This window comes from Colletotrichum navitas, assembly GCF_030913465.1.
Source record: "Colletotrichum navitas strain CBS 125086 chromosome Unknown LY79scaffold_10, whole genome shotgun sequence".
NCBI lineage: Eukaryota > Fungi > Ascomycota > Sordariomycetes > Glomerellales > Glomerellaceae > Colletotrichum > Colletotrichum navitas.
Window position 1 is genome coordinate 163207 of NW_026850556.1, and position 18471 is coordinate 181677.

The following is an 18471-nucleotide window of genomic DNA, read 5'->3' on the forward strand; positions in this document are numbered from 1 at the left end:
TGTAACTGCCTCGACCGGTAACGGACTGTCCTACACACTGTCCCCCAGGGGTCACCAGATAAGCCGATAGGCAGCGATGAGTGACACCCGGCATTCGGCAAACGAGACATTGTTAACCGGCACCCGGGAAGCCGTCCGTTCGTCTGTATTTTCCAATCTTACGCCATAACTAATTATTCCTCGAACCACACTTTCCCATACTCGGGGCGGAAAAGATGATGCAACCCAGATTGTGTAGGGCACGAACTCTTTCCCCAGCCATGGTGCCGGAGACGTCTGATATTCGCATATACAGCGCACCGTACCTAGGCACCCTGCCCATTCCCGGCGGTCGAGTGGGTACCTCTGGCTTATCAGATCTGACCCCAGGCCGCTTTCCAAGCGTCTCATCATAGGCATCACATGGGCCCTTCTCCTCTGCCAACGTGTGTTGCTAAACACGGCATGAGGAACCTAACGTAACCTTCTGAATGACCAATCCCGATAGCACCAGCCCACTGTTACAAACTAACCGCCTCTGCCGCTACGAAACCCGACTCGTCGTGACTGTCCATAAGCTCGCTGAAGAGTAGGCCCCGACGAGCTTGCCCCCCCCTCTCCCGCGTTTCCCGGCGGATCCCAGCGAGAGAGAGTCCCCCCCTTCTTCAGCCTTCTTCGGTCATCCACGACCAACGAAGCCGCCCCCGAAGCAGACATCACCGCCCTGCGTGCACTCGAAAGCTCAATCCGCACTTCTTGGCTCTCTTTCTAGCCTCGCCGAGACCGCTCCGCACTCCGAAAGGCTCGTACGATCGATCCCACCCCCGTATCTATCCGACCGCATACCTCGAGCGAGCACTTTGCTACAAAAACCTCGCCCACACATACACACACCTACGTTCGAAGTGCCCCTCCCCGTCCTCTCATAGACCTCGAGTACTCTTCGTCCCCGTCCCGTCTGAGCATTCCGAACATGAAGACCTCCGCACTCCTCGTCGGCCTCGCGGCGACCGCGGCCACCGCCATCCTCGAGCCCGGCATGCCTCTACACCTCGTCTCCAACCCTTCCCCCTCAGACGCCGACGCCGCCCGCATCCCGACCTCGTACGAGTCCGCCGTCATGGGCCGCCGCATCCTCGCGCGAACCAAACTGGCCGAGCTCTCGACCGTCTTCCCGGCCGGCGCGCGCTCCGCCTCGGGTGGCGACCTCTCCGGCATGCCCATCGGCCTGATGGACTACGTCGCTGACTGCGAGGGGGGCGGCAACCCCACGATCCTGGCCATCACCATTGCCACCTCCTTTAAGAACGTTCGCGCCGGCTCCAACATCTCCCTCTCCATGCACTGGATCCCACCCTACCCGCCCGCGAAGCGCATCTCCCTCTTCTCCTCTCTCAGAAACAAACTCTTTGGCTCCTCCGGAGCCGCGGCTGCCGCCTCGCCCGACACCGTTCCCTACTCCGCCGCCAACCTGCCGCGCTTCTCGCTGCTCGGCTACCTTGAGAAGATCCCCGTCGACCCCGTTACCTCCCTCAAACTCGCCCACTGTTTCGTCGACAAGCACCCGGATGCCAAGTACTGGCTCCCCGGCAGCCCCGTCCACGAGTCCGAGTGGGTCCGCTTCGTCGTCACATCCGTGTACTGGATCGGCGGCTTTGGCGACCGCGCCTACATCGGCTGGATCCCCCTCGATGAGTGGCAGAACGTCACGCGCGAGGAGTACGAATCCATCGAGCTTCCCGGTGAGAAGCGTGGCTGGGAGGAGTGGAGCGCAGACAGCTGGTTTGACGGCGCCGACCTCTAGCCGAGGGGCACATTGAAGGGCGGTTCGGTTTTGCACGGCCTACAGCACCTGGGTCGGCCACGGGGTTGTCGATTTCGAGCAGGCGGCGCGCGTCTTTTTGGGAGGGGGTAACGATACCAGTTCAGGGTCGAATAGTGTTTTCAGGTCTCCTCTCTTGAGGCATCGGCCAAGAATCGGTTCAGGTGTGCCTGTAATTCCCTCTGGCGATGGATAGATGATTTGTGTTTGTTTGCCAGCTTTACGAACAAGGTCCTTTCGCTGTAGGCTACTATTCAGGTTTTGGCATGCGCTGTTGCACGAGACATACCTTCGCTAAACAAAGTCACACAAGAACACCAAAGGGTCTCTACATTTCGAGCTACATGACGAAGATGACCTGAGTAGAGGAAGCTCATCATTACGGCGTGTTATATCAGGAGGGGGTATCTTGCACTACAGCCCAGAACGTAACAATGCATACACCCGTGTCCATATGTTTACCTCTTAGTCAGTCGTCCCGCGGAAATCAACGCTATGTATGCCTAGTGTGTACGTGGGCATGTGTACCCCGTGCGCAATTCTTCCCGAGTCCTTGACGCCCAAGCGACTGATGACATCCATCGCCTCTAAATATACACAACGAAATAAAAGCAAGAAAAGAATTGGTACGACTTTAGTCAACACGGATGATGACCTTCCAGGCAAGTGCGCCGGCCTCTCTGATGGCGCAAGCGAGGCAGCCCCGCCTGCGCCTTGAGATGATGGCGTTCCAGCCCTTCTCCGCGCAAAAGGCACGGACTAAAATCTCCATGTCGCTGCCAAACTGGCGACGCCGGGACTCGAGGTGCATGTTCGTCGTAGCGGGGTTGGCGCCGTTGGCGGTACGCTCAAGTATGGGAGAGGTGGGGGTCTCCTGCGTGGGAGGCTGACGCTTGAAGCCGGTTATGCAGTCAATCACCAGAACACGGGGTGTGGTGTTCGCGTTGGGGGTGTAAGAGGGCCGTCGAACGGATGAAGCGTTGAGAAGGAGATCTTTCAGTGAGGCGTCGGGCTTCTGGAGGAGCTCCGAAAGGTGGATGACGGTGTAAGTAAAGAACTTGTGTAGAGGATGCCCTGGAGATGGTTAGTCTACGTAGATTTAGGAGATGGAGTGAACCATCTTACCTGTGATGGTGACCGGCTTGGAGCTCTGGCAGCTGATGCCGCTGCCGTCCACGTCGATTTGCTGGATAGTAGGACTAGATGGCGACCTCAGAACCCTCACATGAGAAGACGGATGGCATGGATGGGCTGTGACGAAGTGTATGTCTTTGGTCAGCGCAAAGGTGTGCTCTGTCGCCTCGCCCCCAAGTTGGCCGACCGAGAACGAGATAGACGACGGGTACGTATAGAGTTCGGGGGCTCTAGTCACATCGGATAACGGCGTCATCACTGTTTCTTCTGTCGGAGTGGACAGGGCTGAATCCACGGGCGAGGAAAGGTTGAGGGATAGCAACGAGATGCTCAGACTAGGGGGCGGCTCGGGATAGTTGTTTTCGTAGGGGATGATAAAGTCGGCGGGCAGTACCGAGCTAGGATCCCCGTCGCCCAAGATACAAGAATCGCGCTCGACACGGGTCTTTGCCCAGAGCCTGGCCTGTTTGCCAGTCTTCTTCATGTCCTCTGGGATGCTGTCAGCTCCAGTCATCGAGACCTCTTGAGATTTGCACATACCTGATACTTCAGCCACGTCAATGTTGACCCAGCCGTCCCCGTGGCCTTGAGGGGTGATGTCGCTAGAGACCCATCCCATGCACTGGGCAGAACCCTTACCAGCGGCCAGAACGCGGCCGATGATGCACGCTGTACTCCAGAAACTCTTTCCACGGTACACAAACCCACCGCAGAGGTTGGCCATCGGGCCCAGTCTGGCCATTGCCTCCTTGTCGTTCTCCAACAGAGTGGACATGATCAAGTGATATAACCCTTCACCGGGCAGCATCAAGCCGGATACGTAAGACTTTGACAACCAACCAGATGGGTGCAACGCAGCAGAGATCTTGTGCCTTCCGGACGGATGGCGAGTGACCTTTGCTTCAGTTCGGCCGCCCCCGAAATAGGACGACCTCGTCGTATCGATACTCATTGGTGTTTCTGCGGGAGTGTGAATCGGCGTAGCCTCCGAGACCTTGTTGGCCGTTTCCGATATCTGCTCGGCGTGCGAGTCTGATTCAATGTCGGGCCAGCGCAGCTTCCTCGCAAAGTTGGTCAGACCGTTGACCTGTCGTTCGCTGTAGCGCCCCTGGATGGTGTAGACAGAGACGTCATCGTGTGGATGAGCGTGAATGTTGTTGGGTTGCAAACTCATTTTCCCTGTCAAAGATGCGAGCCACCCACCCGAGTTACGCTTTTGTGTGTTGGCCGGATCGACCTTCCTCTCGGTTATTTCAATGTTCTCAAGCCAAGCCCGTGCAAGGTGTAACGACCACTTGACTGTCGTGTTCGCATCCTTTTCGAAACGCTTGATCTCGGCCGGCCTGATGCTTTCGATGCCCAGCTCTTCACCCTCCGTGATAGCGTCTAGTCTGATGAGGAGCTCGCATGAGAGGAGGACCTGGAGCAACAGCCAATACCGCTCTTCCCTGCGCTCTTCGTTTGTTTCAGCATCCTCAATGTCGATGTCGGTTTCGACGTCGTCGCCCTCAAAAGAGCCCCACAAGATCTGGCCCAGGCGGATCCTCCATTCGACGTGGGAGAAGTCAATCCAGACATTGGGTGCTGCAAGGACCTTGACAAGCGCCTGGATCTGCACAGAAAGACTGTACGGATCTTGGTGGTCGACGACACGGGTCGGGGGATGCAAGATGCCTAGGAAAAGTTCATTGTACAAGGTGTTGTGGATCTTCCTGTGGACCTGGTTCTCCTTGTACCTCTCGCTGTTTTTGATGAGTTGATCCAAGATGGCCGTTTCGTCAAGGCGGCGAAGGCCATCTTTGGAGGCCAGCATCCCCTTGCGCTGCTCGATAATGGCATTGGCCTTGGGCCCGAGGCTGCCGAAGCCGAATTGCTCTTCTTGGAGAGCATCGCCAACGGGCATCTCGAGAGCAGCTTGGTACCCCATGGTGCCCTTCTCCAGTCCTTGCATGCTCAGCATATTAGGCCGTTCTCGACATCGCGGGGTGAAGTGGGCTCGCTTTCTCTCTCTGGCGCATCTGATTGCGACTGGGTTCGAGTTCATGTCTCTCGTGACGTGAGGCCAGGCAGTGATGCAGCTCCAGGCGGCGTCCTCGATCTGGACATGGTCGTTCAGATCGCGGATCTCGAGAGATTCATCCCATGGGAAAGCGACCGAGGGGTGTGGGGCACCGGTGTAATGGCCTTCGGAGCGAGCAAAATACTGGGGGGCACCGGAGAACAGCTTCTCAACATCATCGTCGCTGAGAGTCGCCATGATCTTGGTCAGCTTCAAGACTGGTTTAAGCGTCGGGCCATCGGCTTGCTGCTCGTTGTCGAGTGGAGGCGGGGAAGGGAGTGGCTTGTTGGGGTTAAGAGGGGGCGGTGACCGAGAAGAACGGGACTCGGCGCTGCTCTGCGGAGGAGAAACCTGGGGTTTGCTGGTAAGACACAACGGTTTTTGGAACGGTCGGACAAAGAGGATCGAGCCAATTGAGGGGAAAGCCTGGGTAGAGAGACGGCAGGGCACTTGGCTGGCAGGACTGCCTGCTTCGTCTGTGTAAACGGGAGACCCTTTGTCTTGAGTGGCTTTGAGAGGCTTGAGGTGACCAAAGCAAGCATAGAACAGCTTGCGAGAAGTAAAGAAAAAGGACGAGGAGAAGAAGAAGAAGCACTCTATAGGACAAGGGCAGAGAGGGCGGATTGACAATGGGTGTTGAAGCTCCCGAGAGGCGGTGGTCACGCGGCATAAGAAAAAAGGACATGCGAGGGAGTAATGGGACGTAGATCGTCAGAGTCTGAGCATCTCGAACGGACGTCACTGCTAAGCAGATTCCAAGCAGACTACTACGTACACGCAGGAGAGATGACACGGCATGAGCCAGATGGGCAGATCAAAGTGGCCTGATGCAGCTCCCATTGATGGACTGGATGGATATAGGGTGACTGCGGGGAAGTGACAGGGTAGGAATGAGGTGGTGGCTGCAGACTTACAGCTGTGGCTGCCAATACTGTCTGTCTCCTCTCAAAGGGCATCGGGTTCGGGCCGCGTCGCAATGATCCAGCCCGGTAGTGGAGTGGGGGAAGGGGAAGGAGGTGCAAGCCACAGGCAGAATGGTACCTAGAGCCAAAGGGCAAGAAGAAGGGGGAACACACCACTTGGGTATTAGGAAAGGGACGGGACCCCGTCACCAGACCATCAGACCGGGCAGGGGCCGGGGGGAGAAGGTACCCACGCGTATTGGGAGCCGCTGCCCTGTGCCGGGGGGTCTAGTCTGTCTGTCTGTCCGTCCGTCCGTTCGCCGTCCACGGCTTGTCCGCGTCTTGTAGTGCACGGAATATCCAGCCTTAGCCAAGACAAACCAAACCCACCGACACCGCCGGGGCCAGACTGAACCTGGTCTGAGAGAAAGGGAACGAGGTGTGACAGTGAACATGAGGTGTGGGTGGTACTTGGTTGTGCATACCGAGGCTGTAACTGCCCAGTATGCTTTCTGCATGCTGAAAGAAGCGCCGGTTACACGTACATCTTCCCAACATGTTTGCTGCTATTCTGAGGACTTCCTCATCTTCAGCTGTATCGGCAGGTGCATCGGGAACATCAAGGGGGAGGGGAGGGGGGGCTTGGAGCCGAGATCTGGCACCGGATTCATTGATGCTCGCTTCAGGGACCTAGCCTGAGTAGATAATGCAGACGGAGGAAGGGAACCAACACGACAACAAATAAGATGAAGGACGGATTGGCAAGTGACCGACGACGGTCTGGGAAACCGAAGACGTCAAGGTAGATGGAACAAGAAGGGGCGGTGCACGATGTAACACTAATTGATTGACTTGAAGGAGACTTTCGACTTACAGGAAGCTTCGTTGGCGACTCGGCACCGGTTCCCCGCCCGGACTTTGTTGACGACGCTGCCGCCGACGCGCTGCTGCTGTTGCTGCTCCGGCCTTTGTTGCGACTCAGCAGCCCTCCAAAGAGATCCCGTGCGGAGAACTTGCGTTCTCGCACTCCCGTTCCCTCGGGCCCGGGCGAGTCCGACAGCTGTCGTTGAGGGCCGTCTTCTCCATCATCCTCGTGTCGTGGCGACAGTTGCGGCTGTTGTTGCAGTTGCTGCTTTTGCGGAGATACCGGTCTTTGCTGGTCATGTTTGTGCCCTCGTCTGAGCAGCGATAACGACGGCATCTTGGGTGTCAAGTCGTTTGTTGTGGTGCTGGAGCTGTCGTGATGGGATAAAAGCTTCTCGCCGTGTTCGTCTCATCCGCTGGTGCTGTCCCCGTCTTCTTCTTTTCCAACGCTTCTGCCTTGGTTTTTCCAACCTGCAATTCCTCCTCGCTGCCGCCGGAAATCCTGTTCTCTTGTGGCGACCTTCCAAGCGTGAATCTTTGCTGGGGTGGCTAATCAAAAGTGGCGTCGTTCGTGGGACAAGGGGGAGGGAGGGGCTGACGTCTTATCGCCGATGACGGTGGACGGTGCAAATCCAAGTTCCTGCAGCGCGGTTAACCTCTCGGAGGTTGCAGCGGGAAGACGGGACGCGAATTCCAGCCAAGCAGCCGTTGCTGCAAGATACAGATGGGCGAATGCGAGTAAACGATAATGAGTTGGCACTCAAGTAAGTGAGAGGAGAGCTAGGAAGACAGGCATGAAGAAGGGAGGGGGAAGACCTGTAGGTAAAAGAGAGAGGGAGAGAGAAAGAGACAGATGTAGTCTACGACAGTTGACAGCTAGAAGATGGGTTGTTAAAACAAGAAATGAATGCGAATCAACAAGAGAAACACGGCCAGATGGCTGCCAAGGCAGGGGGGGGTGGCACTTCGTTCTTGTTATCGTCCACTCTTCTTGCTGCCTCCTCTGCACTGGACTTCATCGAGAGAGGGCAGGCCTAAAGGCCGCGCCCCCCCCCCTCCCCCAAAGTCCAGCCCAGCACATCAAAGGGGACCCCTCTAACTGGGCGGACGATTGGTGCAAATCATGACGGGATAGGACAGACGAGGACCATGGCCATGTCCACTTTGTTGGTGTACCCCTCGTTCTAGCCGTACGCCGCATACCTACACCAAGCAAGGGCAGGGTAGGTTTCCATGCCCAGCCCCTACTGCGGGAGAGAGCGTCCTTGACTTGATTACTTCACGTATCTGAATATAGCAGCCGATCCTGGGAGCCAGAGGTGTGGCCGGGGCAGAGAAAGGGCGCGAGGAAGAGGGAGCCGGAACCATGGCCATGGCCCGAAGTTCGCTTCCGAGCAAGAGGGGGGGTGTGGGCAGCATGGCAGTCTCAGATCTCTTGGCGAGTCCACGTCAGATACCCTTGGTGAGGTAGGCTGGTAGAGAAATTAGGAGAGTCGTGGAGACGGCAGAGAATAAAAGCATGAGGGAAAATCAACAACAACAACACAAAAAAAAAAAAAAAAGAAAAAAGAGCCCATCAAGGAGCTTCCTTTCGTTCGTCATCTGTGCGCCTCGTTGGGACCGGGGGAAAGGGAGGGGGGTGCGTGAATGTGGATGTTCCGCGCTTTGCAGGCATGGATGGCAGTCGTGTACCCTCTGTGTTGTGATTCCATCAGTCGCTCGTCCCATACGAGCTACCTACCTAGCTTATAGGCCATGCCAGACTCAACTGACACTGTCCGCCCCTTGTATCTCGTCGTGGGAGCTAGCGCAGAGCGGAAAAGCATGGAAGGGCAGGAAAACAACAAGAGATGACGGCCAGTAGAGTTCCATGGCCGCTTCGGTTGGTCGCAGGGCAGCCACAGGGAAGAGAGTGTCATGTTTGACGGCCACAGGTCATTTCCCCGAAACAGTGCCAGCCAAAGTTATGCCCTTCTTCATCACCGATGTCAGACTGCATCGAGGGTGCATTACAGCCCTGCCGCGCTCACCCTCCTGCTTGCTTTTGCCTCGCATGGCTATCTGCATACTAATGGCAAGGTCCGTTGCCAGCGACAAGCCAGAAGGATGCGCAAAGAGAGTCTAGCAGCGAAGAGGACCTGGTGGGCAAGGGACCCATGATCGCCAGGTCGCAATAAAACACGACATTCGAGTCCCCTGTATCCAGTTCCAACTCACCGGTGGGCCTGGGGCTTCTGGAAAAAGGAAAACGAAGAACGAAACCAAAGAATTCGAGGAAGCATGGGCCGGCTCCATCCGTGGAATCTGGATGGGAAATGAGGCAAGAAATAAATCTATAGCAGAACAGAATCAGAAAATGTCGAGGGCAGGCGCCGCCAGCTCGCGGGCATGTGAATTTCCCGAGACACGATCCTCGCTGATCCTCCAGAACAGGGTTTTTGTCTTTATGATTACCTAGGTAGGCGGTTATGAGTGAATGATCCGCATCCCATACAAACTCCTCTCCCACCACTCCCACGGCCAGTCAGATGCCATGTCACATTAGTGTGGCACCGTGGTGGCTACCGTCTCAAGGATGATGAGTTGAAGGGATTTGTCGTGTTGCAGCTGCGGTGGGCTTTCCCGCATGGTGTTTGCTCATCTGGGTTGCGTTTGTTTCCATCTCTAGGCAATGGATCAAAAATAAATCGGGGTAAGTTTTTAACGCTCACCGGAATCGTTGGGTTTCGGATTCTCACCCCCCTCCCCGAGTTCTTCTCTGCAAAGCGTACACAAGACGACGACGACGAAGCAAAGAGAAGAAGAAAAAGAAAGGAATGGGGGACGGAAGGGGGGAAGTTTGGTCGGGAGAGAAGCAAGAATGTCATTAGAGGTCGCATCTGTATCTGCTAGGGAAAGGTGCGGAAGATGCAAGTATACCTAGCGTCTGCAGAAGCTGGTGCAGAAGTGGAATTGCAAGGACCGATCTAGGGGTGCTGTGCCAAACATCACTACGGATGTGATCCAGTAGATCATTTCTTCTCCAGACTTGAAGCCGCCGTCATTCATCACTGTCTTTGCAAGCCCGTCACACTGACCTCAGACCGCTGTGCTACCATTAGGGTAGACCCGAAGGGGCGCCGCGTGTGGCTTGGAGACACGTCCATCTTCGGCAAGTCAGCCAAGCCAGCCGCCCCCGGGGGCGCAAGCGTCAAAGATCATCGTCCCCCTTTGCTTCGGCCGTTGTTCTCGAACGTTGAGCTTCGGCTGGGACGTCACCAATACCTGAGCGGGTGGGTTCACAAGGACCCGTTCCTGACGGTTCCTGGCCCGGGTGGGTGTTGGGGCAAGCTTCTATCTATCCCCTCAGCTGATGACCAGTCTCGGAAGTCTGCACCGCATGTTGAGACCCCCGTCTCTCGTCCATGGGGTCTCGCGTCTCTCGCCTACTTGGACTATTATTCCAAGGCCCTCGCGGAAGGGCCGGCGACAAAGGGGCTTAAGCGGCAAACGACATTCGTTACCTCGCTGCTTTGGCGAGAACGACACACGGCACACGACATTGGCAGAACCGAACCCCCGGCTGTGACTTGATCAACTCAGGTCTCCACTCCAAAAGCACAAGCACTGGACAGCTGGGGGCCTGATCTGCATTGACATGAGACGACATGCTAATAGGTATGGTTCCGAGTTTGACAACCATCGGAACCCGTGGGCTGTTTACTTTCCCCATCGTGCTCGAACATCTTCGTCTCATATCCTTGAGGGTTTGAAAGGGGAAAGGGTGGTTTTTTTTTCTTCCCCTTTTTTGAAAAAGATAAGAATGAAAATGGATGGGTTCGGCTAAGCTCCGTACATCATCTTGGAATGGCATAAGCCGCTTTCACAAGCATCACAAGACCGCACGGGGCCTTGAGAATTGTCTTCGGAGTTCCCGCACGTCCCAGGAACCATTTTGATGATGAAGACCAGCGAGATGGCCCGCTAATAGTCAAGCTCTTTCCTCCATCGACGCGATTTCAATATTGAAGGTTACGCCGCATATGACCTTGACTGGATGGGCTGTCGAGGCAATCTCGTCCAGAAGTGGAAAAGGTTAAAGAAAACTCTAATGCAGCCAGCCCCAATCTCCCCTTACGATAGAGTCTATGCAGCCAAGAAGCCCAGGAAAGCTGACGACTCCGTGAAGAGACTTGCAGTCGTGCCCCACAATCGGGGCAGGAACACGCCATAAGTTGCTGAAACGGCTGCGCCGAAGATGCGTACGGACTCGGGCTGTCAACTGGTCAAGATCCCCGTACCGACCGAACGTGGGTGTGTGTGTGCTGTGACATGAAGTTCTTCTTCAAGGGGAAGCAAGGGGCCTTTAATTTGAGTCCATGGCGGTGGAAGGGGGCACCACAATTGAGCATGGGTGGGCGATTCGTCCAGCAAGCCACCCGCACTGTCCAGACCTGGTTGCAACCCACTTGCCGTCCGTCCTTCGGCGTGTGACGATACATATCTCGGCGCCGGCACCATGATATTTATGCCAGTCGGCGGGCCGCTAGACCGTGGTGTGGTATTAAGTAACTAGATCGTCCGGCTGCTAGTTTAGTTGATGTCAAAACCTGTTACACACAAAGAGACAATGCGTGGCAGCTGGGGGCAGCAACATGGCGCACAGATCGTTTGCCGCAAAGGGGCAAGCAATGCTCGGACTTGTCAGAGGGTTTCCAACCTAACTTGAAGGACTTTTGGAGTGCTGTCATATGGGGCGACATAGGTTCGGACTTTCCCTTCTTTTCTTCTCTTTGGGGGTTTGAGTGTTTTTATTTTGTTTTGTTTTAATTTTTCATTACAATCCGCCCTAATTCGAGCTGCCCGGCACACGCACGGAACGGCTTGAACGTCGTGGTGGTAATTTCAGGGTATCGTTCTTCTGCCTCCTCGGCCGTTCATCTAAAATCATCATCTCCCTTAGAAAAAGCTTTTGCGCGTGCACGCGCGCGCACGTATGTATAGATGTGCGAGGCCTGGAGCGTAGACAGGCTCCAATCTCTCCCGGAGCACCTTGGAAATGTGCTGGTGCTGAAGAGGGTTAATGGACAAGCCGCTTACCACTCGGCTCGTCATAATGTGTTCGCATGGAGTGCCTACTCCTGGCACGGTCAAGTTGGAGGCGTCGCAAAACGGTAGCCAAATCGGTGACAACGAGCTGGCCATAGCCGTTCTCAGGCCGGCGGTGTGTCGTGTACCACGATAAGGAGATATTTCGGATCAGGTACGATGACCAGCTCCTGTTTCTTCGTCCGTAGCCTCAGCAACTTCAACTCGTCCTGTTCCCCATGGTCAGCGCTCCATCCAAGCTCTCGATACGTCACCACGGTTAAGGGACCATGTCCTCTTACCTCGGTGTCCAGGTCAAGCACAAGAGTACCCGATGCATTAACCCAGTTCCACACCTTGGCAGCAAAATCCTCCAGGCCCTGCGGTTGCTCTTCACCGTTTTGTTGCTGCTGCTGCTGCTGCCCGGCGGCGCCCTCGCCAGAGAACGAACCCTGCCCTGTTGCCAAAGTCGCCGCGTTGAAGGAGGAGAGCTGGCCGCTTGTCCGCAGGATGGCGCCCGTGACTCGATCGAGGATGATTGTGGCCTTGACGCCGGGCTTCTTGGAGAGTCGCGTAAGGGTCTCGTCCAGCGCGTCGGGTCCGTTGTTCTGCGAAGGGGGGGGCACATTCTTGTTTAGCTATGACGCCATCGCTATAGAGGGGTTCGAAGTCGCTCTCACGGTTGCTACTGTGTCGGCCATGGTTTCTGGCTAGCGGTGTCTGGAGATCAAAAACGGCAGGGGGGCATTCGTCTGTACGTCTCTCGTCGTCAAGCAATTGAAGGTTCGAAGTGGGGGATGTAACAGTTTTGTCTTCTAGGCAAATATGTGTGTGTGTTCCCAAAAGGCTGGGTCGGCTCTCGTCTGTAAGGCTGGCTGGATAAGCCAAAGCGCCCAAGGTACACCTTAACTGGAGCTAGGATTCACGGGCAAGCGGGTGCCAAATTAAGCCGCACTCAGTGAAGTCGACTTAAGGTGGCCTGTGCTTTGGGGATCCACAATATGTTAGGGAGGTAGATGCTGGAATAATACCTATATACCCTATATTTTAGCGCATAGGCACTCGAATCAACCACTGTAATTTGTGAGTGCGGCTTTTTTTGTCACCCGCCTGACGGGGTAACAGCCTACCAACGTCGTGGTGGTGGTGGGGGGGAGCGGCTTTGAGAGCTTGGTTTGGCAGAATTCTGCCGTCGCTGACCGCTGAAATTTTCTGGCTCCCGATCGGGCAGGGGTTTGACCCTTTCGGTGCAAGCCATACCTCATGTGAAAACCTATTGCCATTGCAGCAGCAATAACCGCAAAATCCTGCTTGCTAAGACCATCAAAGCTTGCGGATATTTTCTGTGATTCGAAAGGCCTTTCAAATCGAAGACATTTAAACGACAGCCATCATGGGTTCTAGCACGAGAAAAAAGAAGGAAAAGGCCAAGGACTTTGCAGTAAGATCTCAGTGAGATGTGGCTGAATCGCATCGAAGAGCTCCCTCTGATGTCGGTGTATCTGACACTCTCCCACAGAAACCAAAGTTCAAGGTCGGAAAGACAAAGGCCAAGCCTGCCAACTTCACAGACACCAGCTTCAAAGCAAAGTCCATTGCCATGGGCCATCAGAAGCTTTCGACCGAAGCCCCTGACAACGCAACCCAGTTCAAGCACAATCTCTCTCTGGCCTCGACATCACGAGCAGACAAGCAGCGTAAGGAGTCGTTGGCACATCTGACTAGTCAAGTGTTGGCCGGCAACAACCCCGTCGGAACCGCAACAGTATTGGGCAAGCTTCTGCCCTTGGTCTCCGACGCTTCGGGGCCGGTACGCACCCAGTTGCTGAAGCTTTTCAAAGCCCTACCCGACGCAGAAGTCAAACATCATGCCGAGAGGTGCATCATGTACATTCGCGCCGGCATGACCCACCTCTCCGCCGATATCAGTAATGACTCCCTCTCCGTCCTCGAGTGGCTATTGGATGTCGCCGAAAACGAGATCGTCAGCTGCCCCGGCGGCTGGGTCAAGACGCTGAACAGCTTCTGTGCGCTGATGGGCTGGACCGTCAAGACCAGCACCGGGTGGTCAACCGCACCCAAGACCGGTTTGCGGACCAAGGACGCGCAGTCTCATGCAAGGCAAATCGCCGTCCTGGCCAGGTTCCTTCAGGCCGGGCTCAAGCCTGAGATCGCCGCGCCGAGCAATCCCTATGCTCGCGCCGACAACATGTACCGCGTCCCTCGGATACCGAACCCATTTGCGTATCTCAACCTCTTCGGAACCCGCCGAGACGAGGAAGCCGAGATGTACAACGATCGTGAATCCCGGCAGCGTGTTTTCCACAGGAGGTTCTTGGACTCCTTCAACCGCGGCGTAGAGCAGGCCAAGAAGGAGGGCGGTGCCATCGGACGATCAGCGGTTCAGATGGACCTGGCCCTGACCGAGGGCATGGGGGGATACGAGGCAACGTCCGCTGTTGAGCCTCAAGACCTCCTTGACTTATGGTGAAGTATTGAGCCCGCATTCGCTCATTAACTATCCGTAAATTCGTGGCCGTGAAACCCTGCAAGACGATGTCATTGTCTATGGACGATCATGATCTTCGTTGACCGACCGTGCTCCCCTGTATGATTCAGGTGGCCCAACATCTTACATACAGTGAGAGTTCGGCGCCAGATATAGACGTCAGCAGCGGCCGTCCGTCTGGGCGACACAACGGCTGGTAGGGCAGAAGAGGTAGCTTTCGATGTTGCCATGCTTATCCACTCTTCATCAAAGAGATACCGTCTACACGAGGGAAATGACTGGCGAGGAACACGATACTAGCATCATTCAAGGTGCCTACGGAAATTCCGGGCCATTGGCTAGTACAGCATTGGTGGATGGATACAATGATACCCGTCTCACTTTGGTGGGACCCTTATTCTCCAAGATTACCTTTGCTTCAAGTTGTTGATTGTTGAAGTAGTTCCTCAGAATAGACGCGGCGACAGTTCTCATCTGTCTGCTTCCGGCATCCGACTGTCTTATGTGTCAAGGAAGGTCGTTGTGGGTTCACTCATGTAATCAAAGCGATGGCGAGCAGGATGTTTCCCGGACCTTCCAAACCAATCATCTACAAAGAAAACCTCGCCTCCTTGGGTTCTTGTCAAAGCCCTGGTCAATACTGCGTTAGTCCAATTGGTCCAAAGGGCGATTGATGTACAACTCTCGATAGACGAAGAGCACATGTTACTCATATCTGCGTGGTGCCGGCTTATGCTGGGTGTTTACTTTGGTCCGGTACATCACGAGATGGTCAATCACATTCAGCCGGGCCAGACTCTCCTACCTCAAGGCAGAAGGGTCCATTGTGCCTTCCTCTTCCTTTCAAGAAGATTACGAACGGCTTTCGCACTTTCCTCCAGTCGACTGGTCGCCCTCATTCGTATTTATACCTTGCTTGCTCCCTCCCACCTCAACTTCCTCTTCTTTTCTCCACCCCAACGCAGTCTGACGAAAAGGATCTTGCCAGGCCACACTTTGACATTCTCAAGCCTGGTTTGAGAGGTAAGGGAATTCCGTTTTTTCCCTTCCACAAACTCACCTCCTATCCTCCCCTCCATCATCACTATCATCGTTGTGTTGTCAACCTTTTGTCGCCTCGGCCTGCCCGTCTTTGCAACCATATACCGAGACGCTCTGTGGTGGAAAAGCTTTCACTCGCAAACCCCATCGACAGCAATCTTCCCCCTCATACTTTCCTTTCTACGGACACTGAGGCACACATCTATCCCAGCTTTGATACCCCCCCTTCCACTTCTTGTCTTCTACCCGTACTCTCTCCTTCCTTCCTGTCAAACAGGGGCAGTTCGTATTGCCCGTAGCTTCCCCTACATCGCTTCCACCGCATAGCACCACTCTTCTTTTGCAAGCGTTGCTTCCTTTTCTTCCCAAATTGACTGACTGGGGTACATAACCAGCCAAAGTTTTTCGCCTCGTCCAGTCCTTCCTTCAACCAGCAAAATTGCATGCCGCATTGGACAAACGATCCTGGTAAGTGGGCACAAAACATCACATTTGGCGGTTCTGTATAATCTAATCATTGCGAGCCAAGCAGACTTTCCTCGGTTAGATATGTCCGCCTTCGACACAACCGATATGCAGTCTGCTCTCTCATCTGAGGGCTTGGATAAGAAGGCGCCTGCCGCTGCCCTTGACAATGAGGGCAAGGCGTGGACTACGCCTCTTCCTTATGATTACGAGGAGCTTTCGAAACAGGGCCCCGCTGAGACCACTGACTGGGAGGGTAACGGTGCCGTCTACGAGTGGAACGACGAGTTTGGCGATGTTGGTCCTAAGTTCCCGGAACTTGAGCTGACCCTTTTCGGCGACCCTGACACCCGCCGCGACCACACCGGCATCGACTTCTCGGCGTAAGTATTCCTACCCCAAGTTCTGAACGCGACTCACAATTCTAGCATCTCCACCATCCAAGTCACCCAGGAGGGTACCATCCGAGTCGACCCTGTTCAGTCCTACAAGGATGCTGGCCTACACCCCGTCATGATGGAGAACGTGGAGCTCGCCGGATATGACGCTCCCACCCCCATCCAGAAGTACACCCTGCCAGCCATCCACAAGGGCCTCGATGTAGTTGCCGTCGCTCAGACTGGCAAGTCATCTCGACACTATTGCGCTCAGATTATTTGACCATTATGGCTAACATGCAAAATAGGTTCCGGCAAGACCGCCGCCTACCTCATTCCGGTACTCAACAAACTCATGGGCAAGGCTAAAAGACTGGCTGCTCCTCGACCCAACCCTGCTGAGGTCGAGCTTGGTCAGTTGTGGGTTCGCGCGGAGCCTCTGGTGGTCATTGTTTGCCCCACCCGCGAGCTCGCCATCCAGATCTTCAATGAAGCCCGTAAGTTCTGCTATCGCACCATGCTTCGTCCTTGTGTCGCCTACGGGGGTGGTCCGATCCGCGATCAAATCCAGCAGCTCGGCAAGGGATGTGATGTTCTCATTGCCTCCCCTGGTCGCCTATGCGACTTCATTCAGCGCCCGGATGTTCTCTCGCTTCGCCGACTGCGATACATGGTCTTCGACGAGGCTGATGAGATGCTTCACGATGACTGGCGCGAGGAGTTCGATGTCATCATGACTGGTGGTGGTAAGTGTCATTGTCCTCCCTTTGCCGCTTATACCATGGGCTGCCGATCCTTACTTTCTTCACAGAGCAGCAGGAGGGCAACATCAAGTACATGCTCTTCTCAGCCACCTTCCCTAAGCCTCTTCGCGATCTTGCCAAGGAGCATCTCTCTTCCTCCAGTGTTCGCATCAACATTGGCCGCATTGGCAGCACCCATGCCAACATTATGCAGAGAGTCTTCGAGGTAGCTCCCTTCGACAAGAAGACAGCTCTCAAGGAGCACATCAATTCGCTGCCTGCTTGCCGCACGATTATCTTCGTCAACAGCAAGCGTATGGCTGATGAACTCGACGACTTCTTGTACAACTTAGGTTTTCCCTGCACATCGATGCACAGCGACCGCACTCAACTAGAGCGTGAGGCTTCCATGCGAGCTTTCCGCGCTGGAAAGTCTCCCATTCTGATTGCCACTGGAATCAGCGCTCGCGGCATCGACGTAAAGAACGTGAACCATGTCATCAACTATGATCTTCCCAGCATGGACCATGGTGGCATCGAGGAGTACACCCACCGAATTGGTAAGTCGCTCTGGATGTTAGCCTGATCGTCGTTATCACACAGCGCTAACAACCAGAAAAGGTCGCACAGGTCGCATGGGCCAGCGGGGTATAGCTACCTCCTTTTACACCGAGCGTGACGAGCCCATTGCCAGTGTTCTCGTTCGCACCCTCTTGGAGACGAACCAAGAGATCCCCTCTTTCCTTGAGCCTTACAAGCCTACCGGAAAAGGCCTGGAGCATCTCAAGTTTGAGACCGAGAGTGACTTTGACCCCGAGGAGGCTGGTGTTGCCCACCTTGGCGTCTCCGGCGGTGATGGAGGCTGGTCCAACGAAAACTATGGCGGCGACGATGCTGCTGTTGCTGATGATGCGTGGGGCGGTGGTGGTAACGGCGGTGGCGATGATGCCAGCAACGAGACCAAGAAGGAGGAGCCCGAGGCCGCTTCTGCCTGGGGCGCTTCTGCTGGTGGTAATGCTTGGTGATTAGATATACCTGCATTCTCCAGCGAGCCTTGGGTTACGTCGAAGAGTGACGATCATACAGGAACAGATGTGAAGAAAATTATTGGGGCGGTCTATTCAGAATGCTTTGATGAGGTTGCCAAAATGGAATAGGGCTGCAGCTAATGATTCATATCCATCTTGCTTGATACAACACCGTTCTTTCCTCGCCCAGGGTTCAATGTCGTCATGTATGTCAACCTATAGCCTTATCTCCCTGTTATAGAACAGGTCGTGTCATCTCTGAGATTGCAGCCCAGCGCCTCGAGAGCCTGCCTGAATAGGGCGTTACTGTCGAAGGAACCGGAAGAGCGGCCACGTTTCGCAATAATCAACCGTGGGCCGATGATTTACTTGCTTGTCCATAGATATGTTGTGACCAACTCCTCCCTGTAACGACGCCGCCGTCCCTTAGTTCCACCTTCCTTCGACATGGCCCGAGTTACGCCTCTCACATTTTGGTCTC

At 55.0% G+C, this 18471-nt stretch overlaps 5 protein-coding genes across 5 annotated transcripts; 3 read left to right on the top strand and 2 right to left on the bottom strand.

Annotated features, from left to right (window-relative positions):
- Positions 1 to 824: 824 nt before the first annotated feature.
- LY79DRAFT_32610 (pyridoxamine 5'-phosphate oxidase-domain-containing protein) lies at positions 825 to 2116 on the top strand. The gene has a single exon (XM_060552455.1). It carries the CDS (start codon positions 953 to 955, stop codon positions 1781 to 1783), a length of 831 nt encoding a protein of 276 aa, XP_060417665.1. The 5' UTR covers positions 825 to 952; the 3' UTR covers positions 1784 to 2116.
- A 319-nt stretch (positions 2117 to 2435) lies between these two features.
- Positions 2436 to 5192, bottom strand: LY79DRAFT_508657 (uncharacterized protein; the record flags this gene model as incomplete). The annotated part of the gene is made up of 3 exons (XM_060553965.1): positions 2436 to 2875; positions 2927 to 3424; positions 3476 to 5192. 3 exons carry the CDS (start codon positions 5190 to 5192, stop codon positions 2436 to 2438), a joined length of 2655 nt encoding a protein of 884 aa, XP_060417666.1.
- A 6452-nt stretch (positions 5193 to 11644) lies between these two features.
- Positions 11645 to 12528, bottom strand: LY79DRAFT_577001 (uncharacterized protein; the record flags this gene model as incomplete). Its single annotated transcript, XM_060559845.1, has 3 exons — positions 11645 to 11680; positions 12130 to 12435; positions 12508 to 12528. The coding sequence occupies 3 exons, from the start codon at positions 12526 to 12528 to the stop codon at positions 11645 to 11647; spliced, it is 363 nt and encodes a 120-aa protein (XP_060417667.1).
- A 692-nt stretch (positions 12529 to 13220) lies between these two features.
- LY79DRAFT_508730 (pre-rRNA-processing protein IPI1) lies at positions 13221 to 14318 on the top strand (the record flags this gene model as incomplete). Its single annotated transcript, XM_060553977.1, has 2 exons — positions 13221 to 13268; positions 13347 to 14318. The coding sequence occupies 2 exons, from the start codon at positions 13221 to 13223 to the stop codon at positions 14316 to 14318; spliced, it is 1020 nt and encodes a 339-aa protein (XP_060417668.1).
- A 2077-nt stretch (positions 14319 to 16395) lies between these two features.
- On the top strand, positions 16396 to 18035 carry LY79DRAFT_32711 (P-loop containing nucleoside triphosphate hydrolase protein). Its single transcript, XM_060552467.1, has 3 exons — positions 16396 to 16965; positions 17031 to 17522; positions 17584 to 18035. Exons 1-3 carry the CDS (start codon positions 16575 to 16577, stop codon positions 17985 to 17987), a joined length of 1287 nt encoding a protein of 428 aa, XP_060417669.1. The 5' UTR covers positions 16396 to 16574; the 3' UTR covers positions 17988 to 18035.
- Positions 18036 to 18471: the final 436 nt, after the last annotated feature.

What these genes read in the sequence shown, in the direction of transcription:
- LY79DRAFT_32711 (XM_060552467.1), top strand. Translation starts at nt 16,575, where the DNA reads ATGGGCAAGGCTAAAAGACTGGCTGCTCCTCGACCCAACCCTGCTGAG. An exon ending in TGTCATCATGACTGGTGGTG is followed by an intron (nt 16,966 to 17,030) that starts GTAAGTGTCATT and finishes CTTTCTTCACAG; the next exon opens with AGCAGCAGGAGGGCAACATC. An exon ending in GGAGTACACCCACCGAATTG is followed by an intron (nt 17,523 to 17,583) that starts GTAAGTCGCTCT and finishes CAACCAGAAAAG; the next exon opens with GTCGCACAGGTCGCATGGGC.
- LY79DRAFT_32610 (XM_060552455.1), top strand. Translation starts at nt 953, where the DNA reads ATGAAGACCTCCGCACTCCTCGTCGGCCTCGCGGCGACCGCGGCCACC.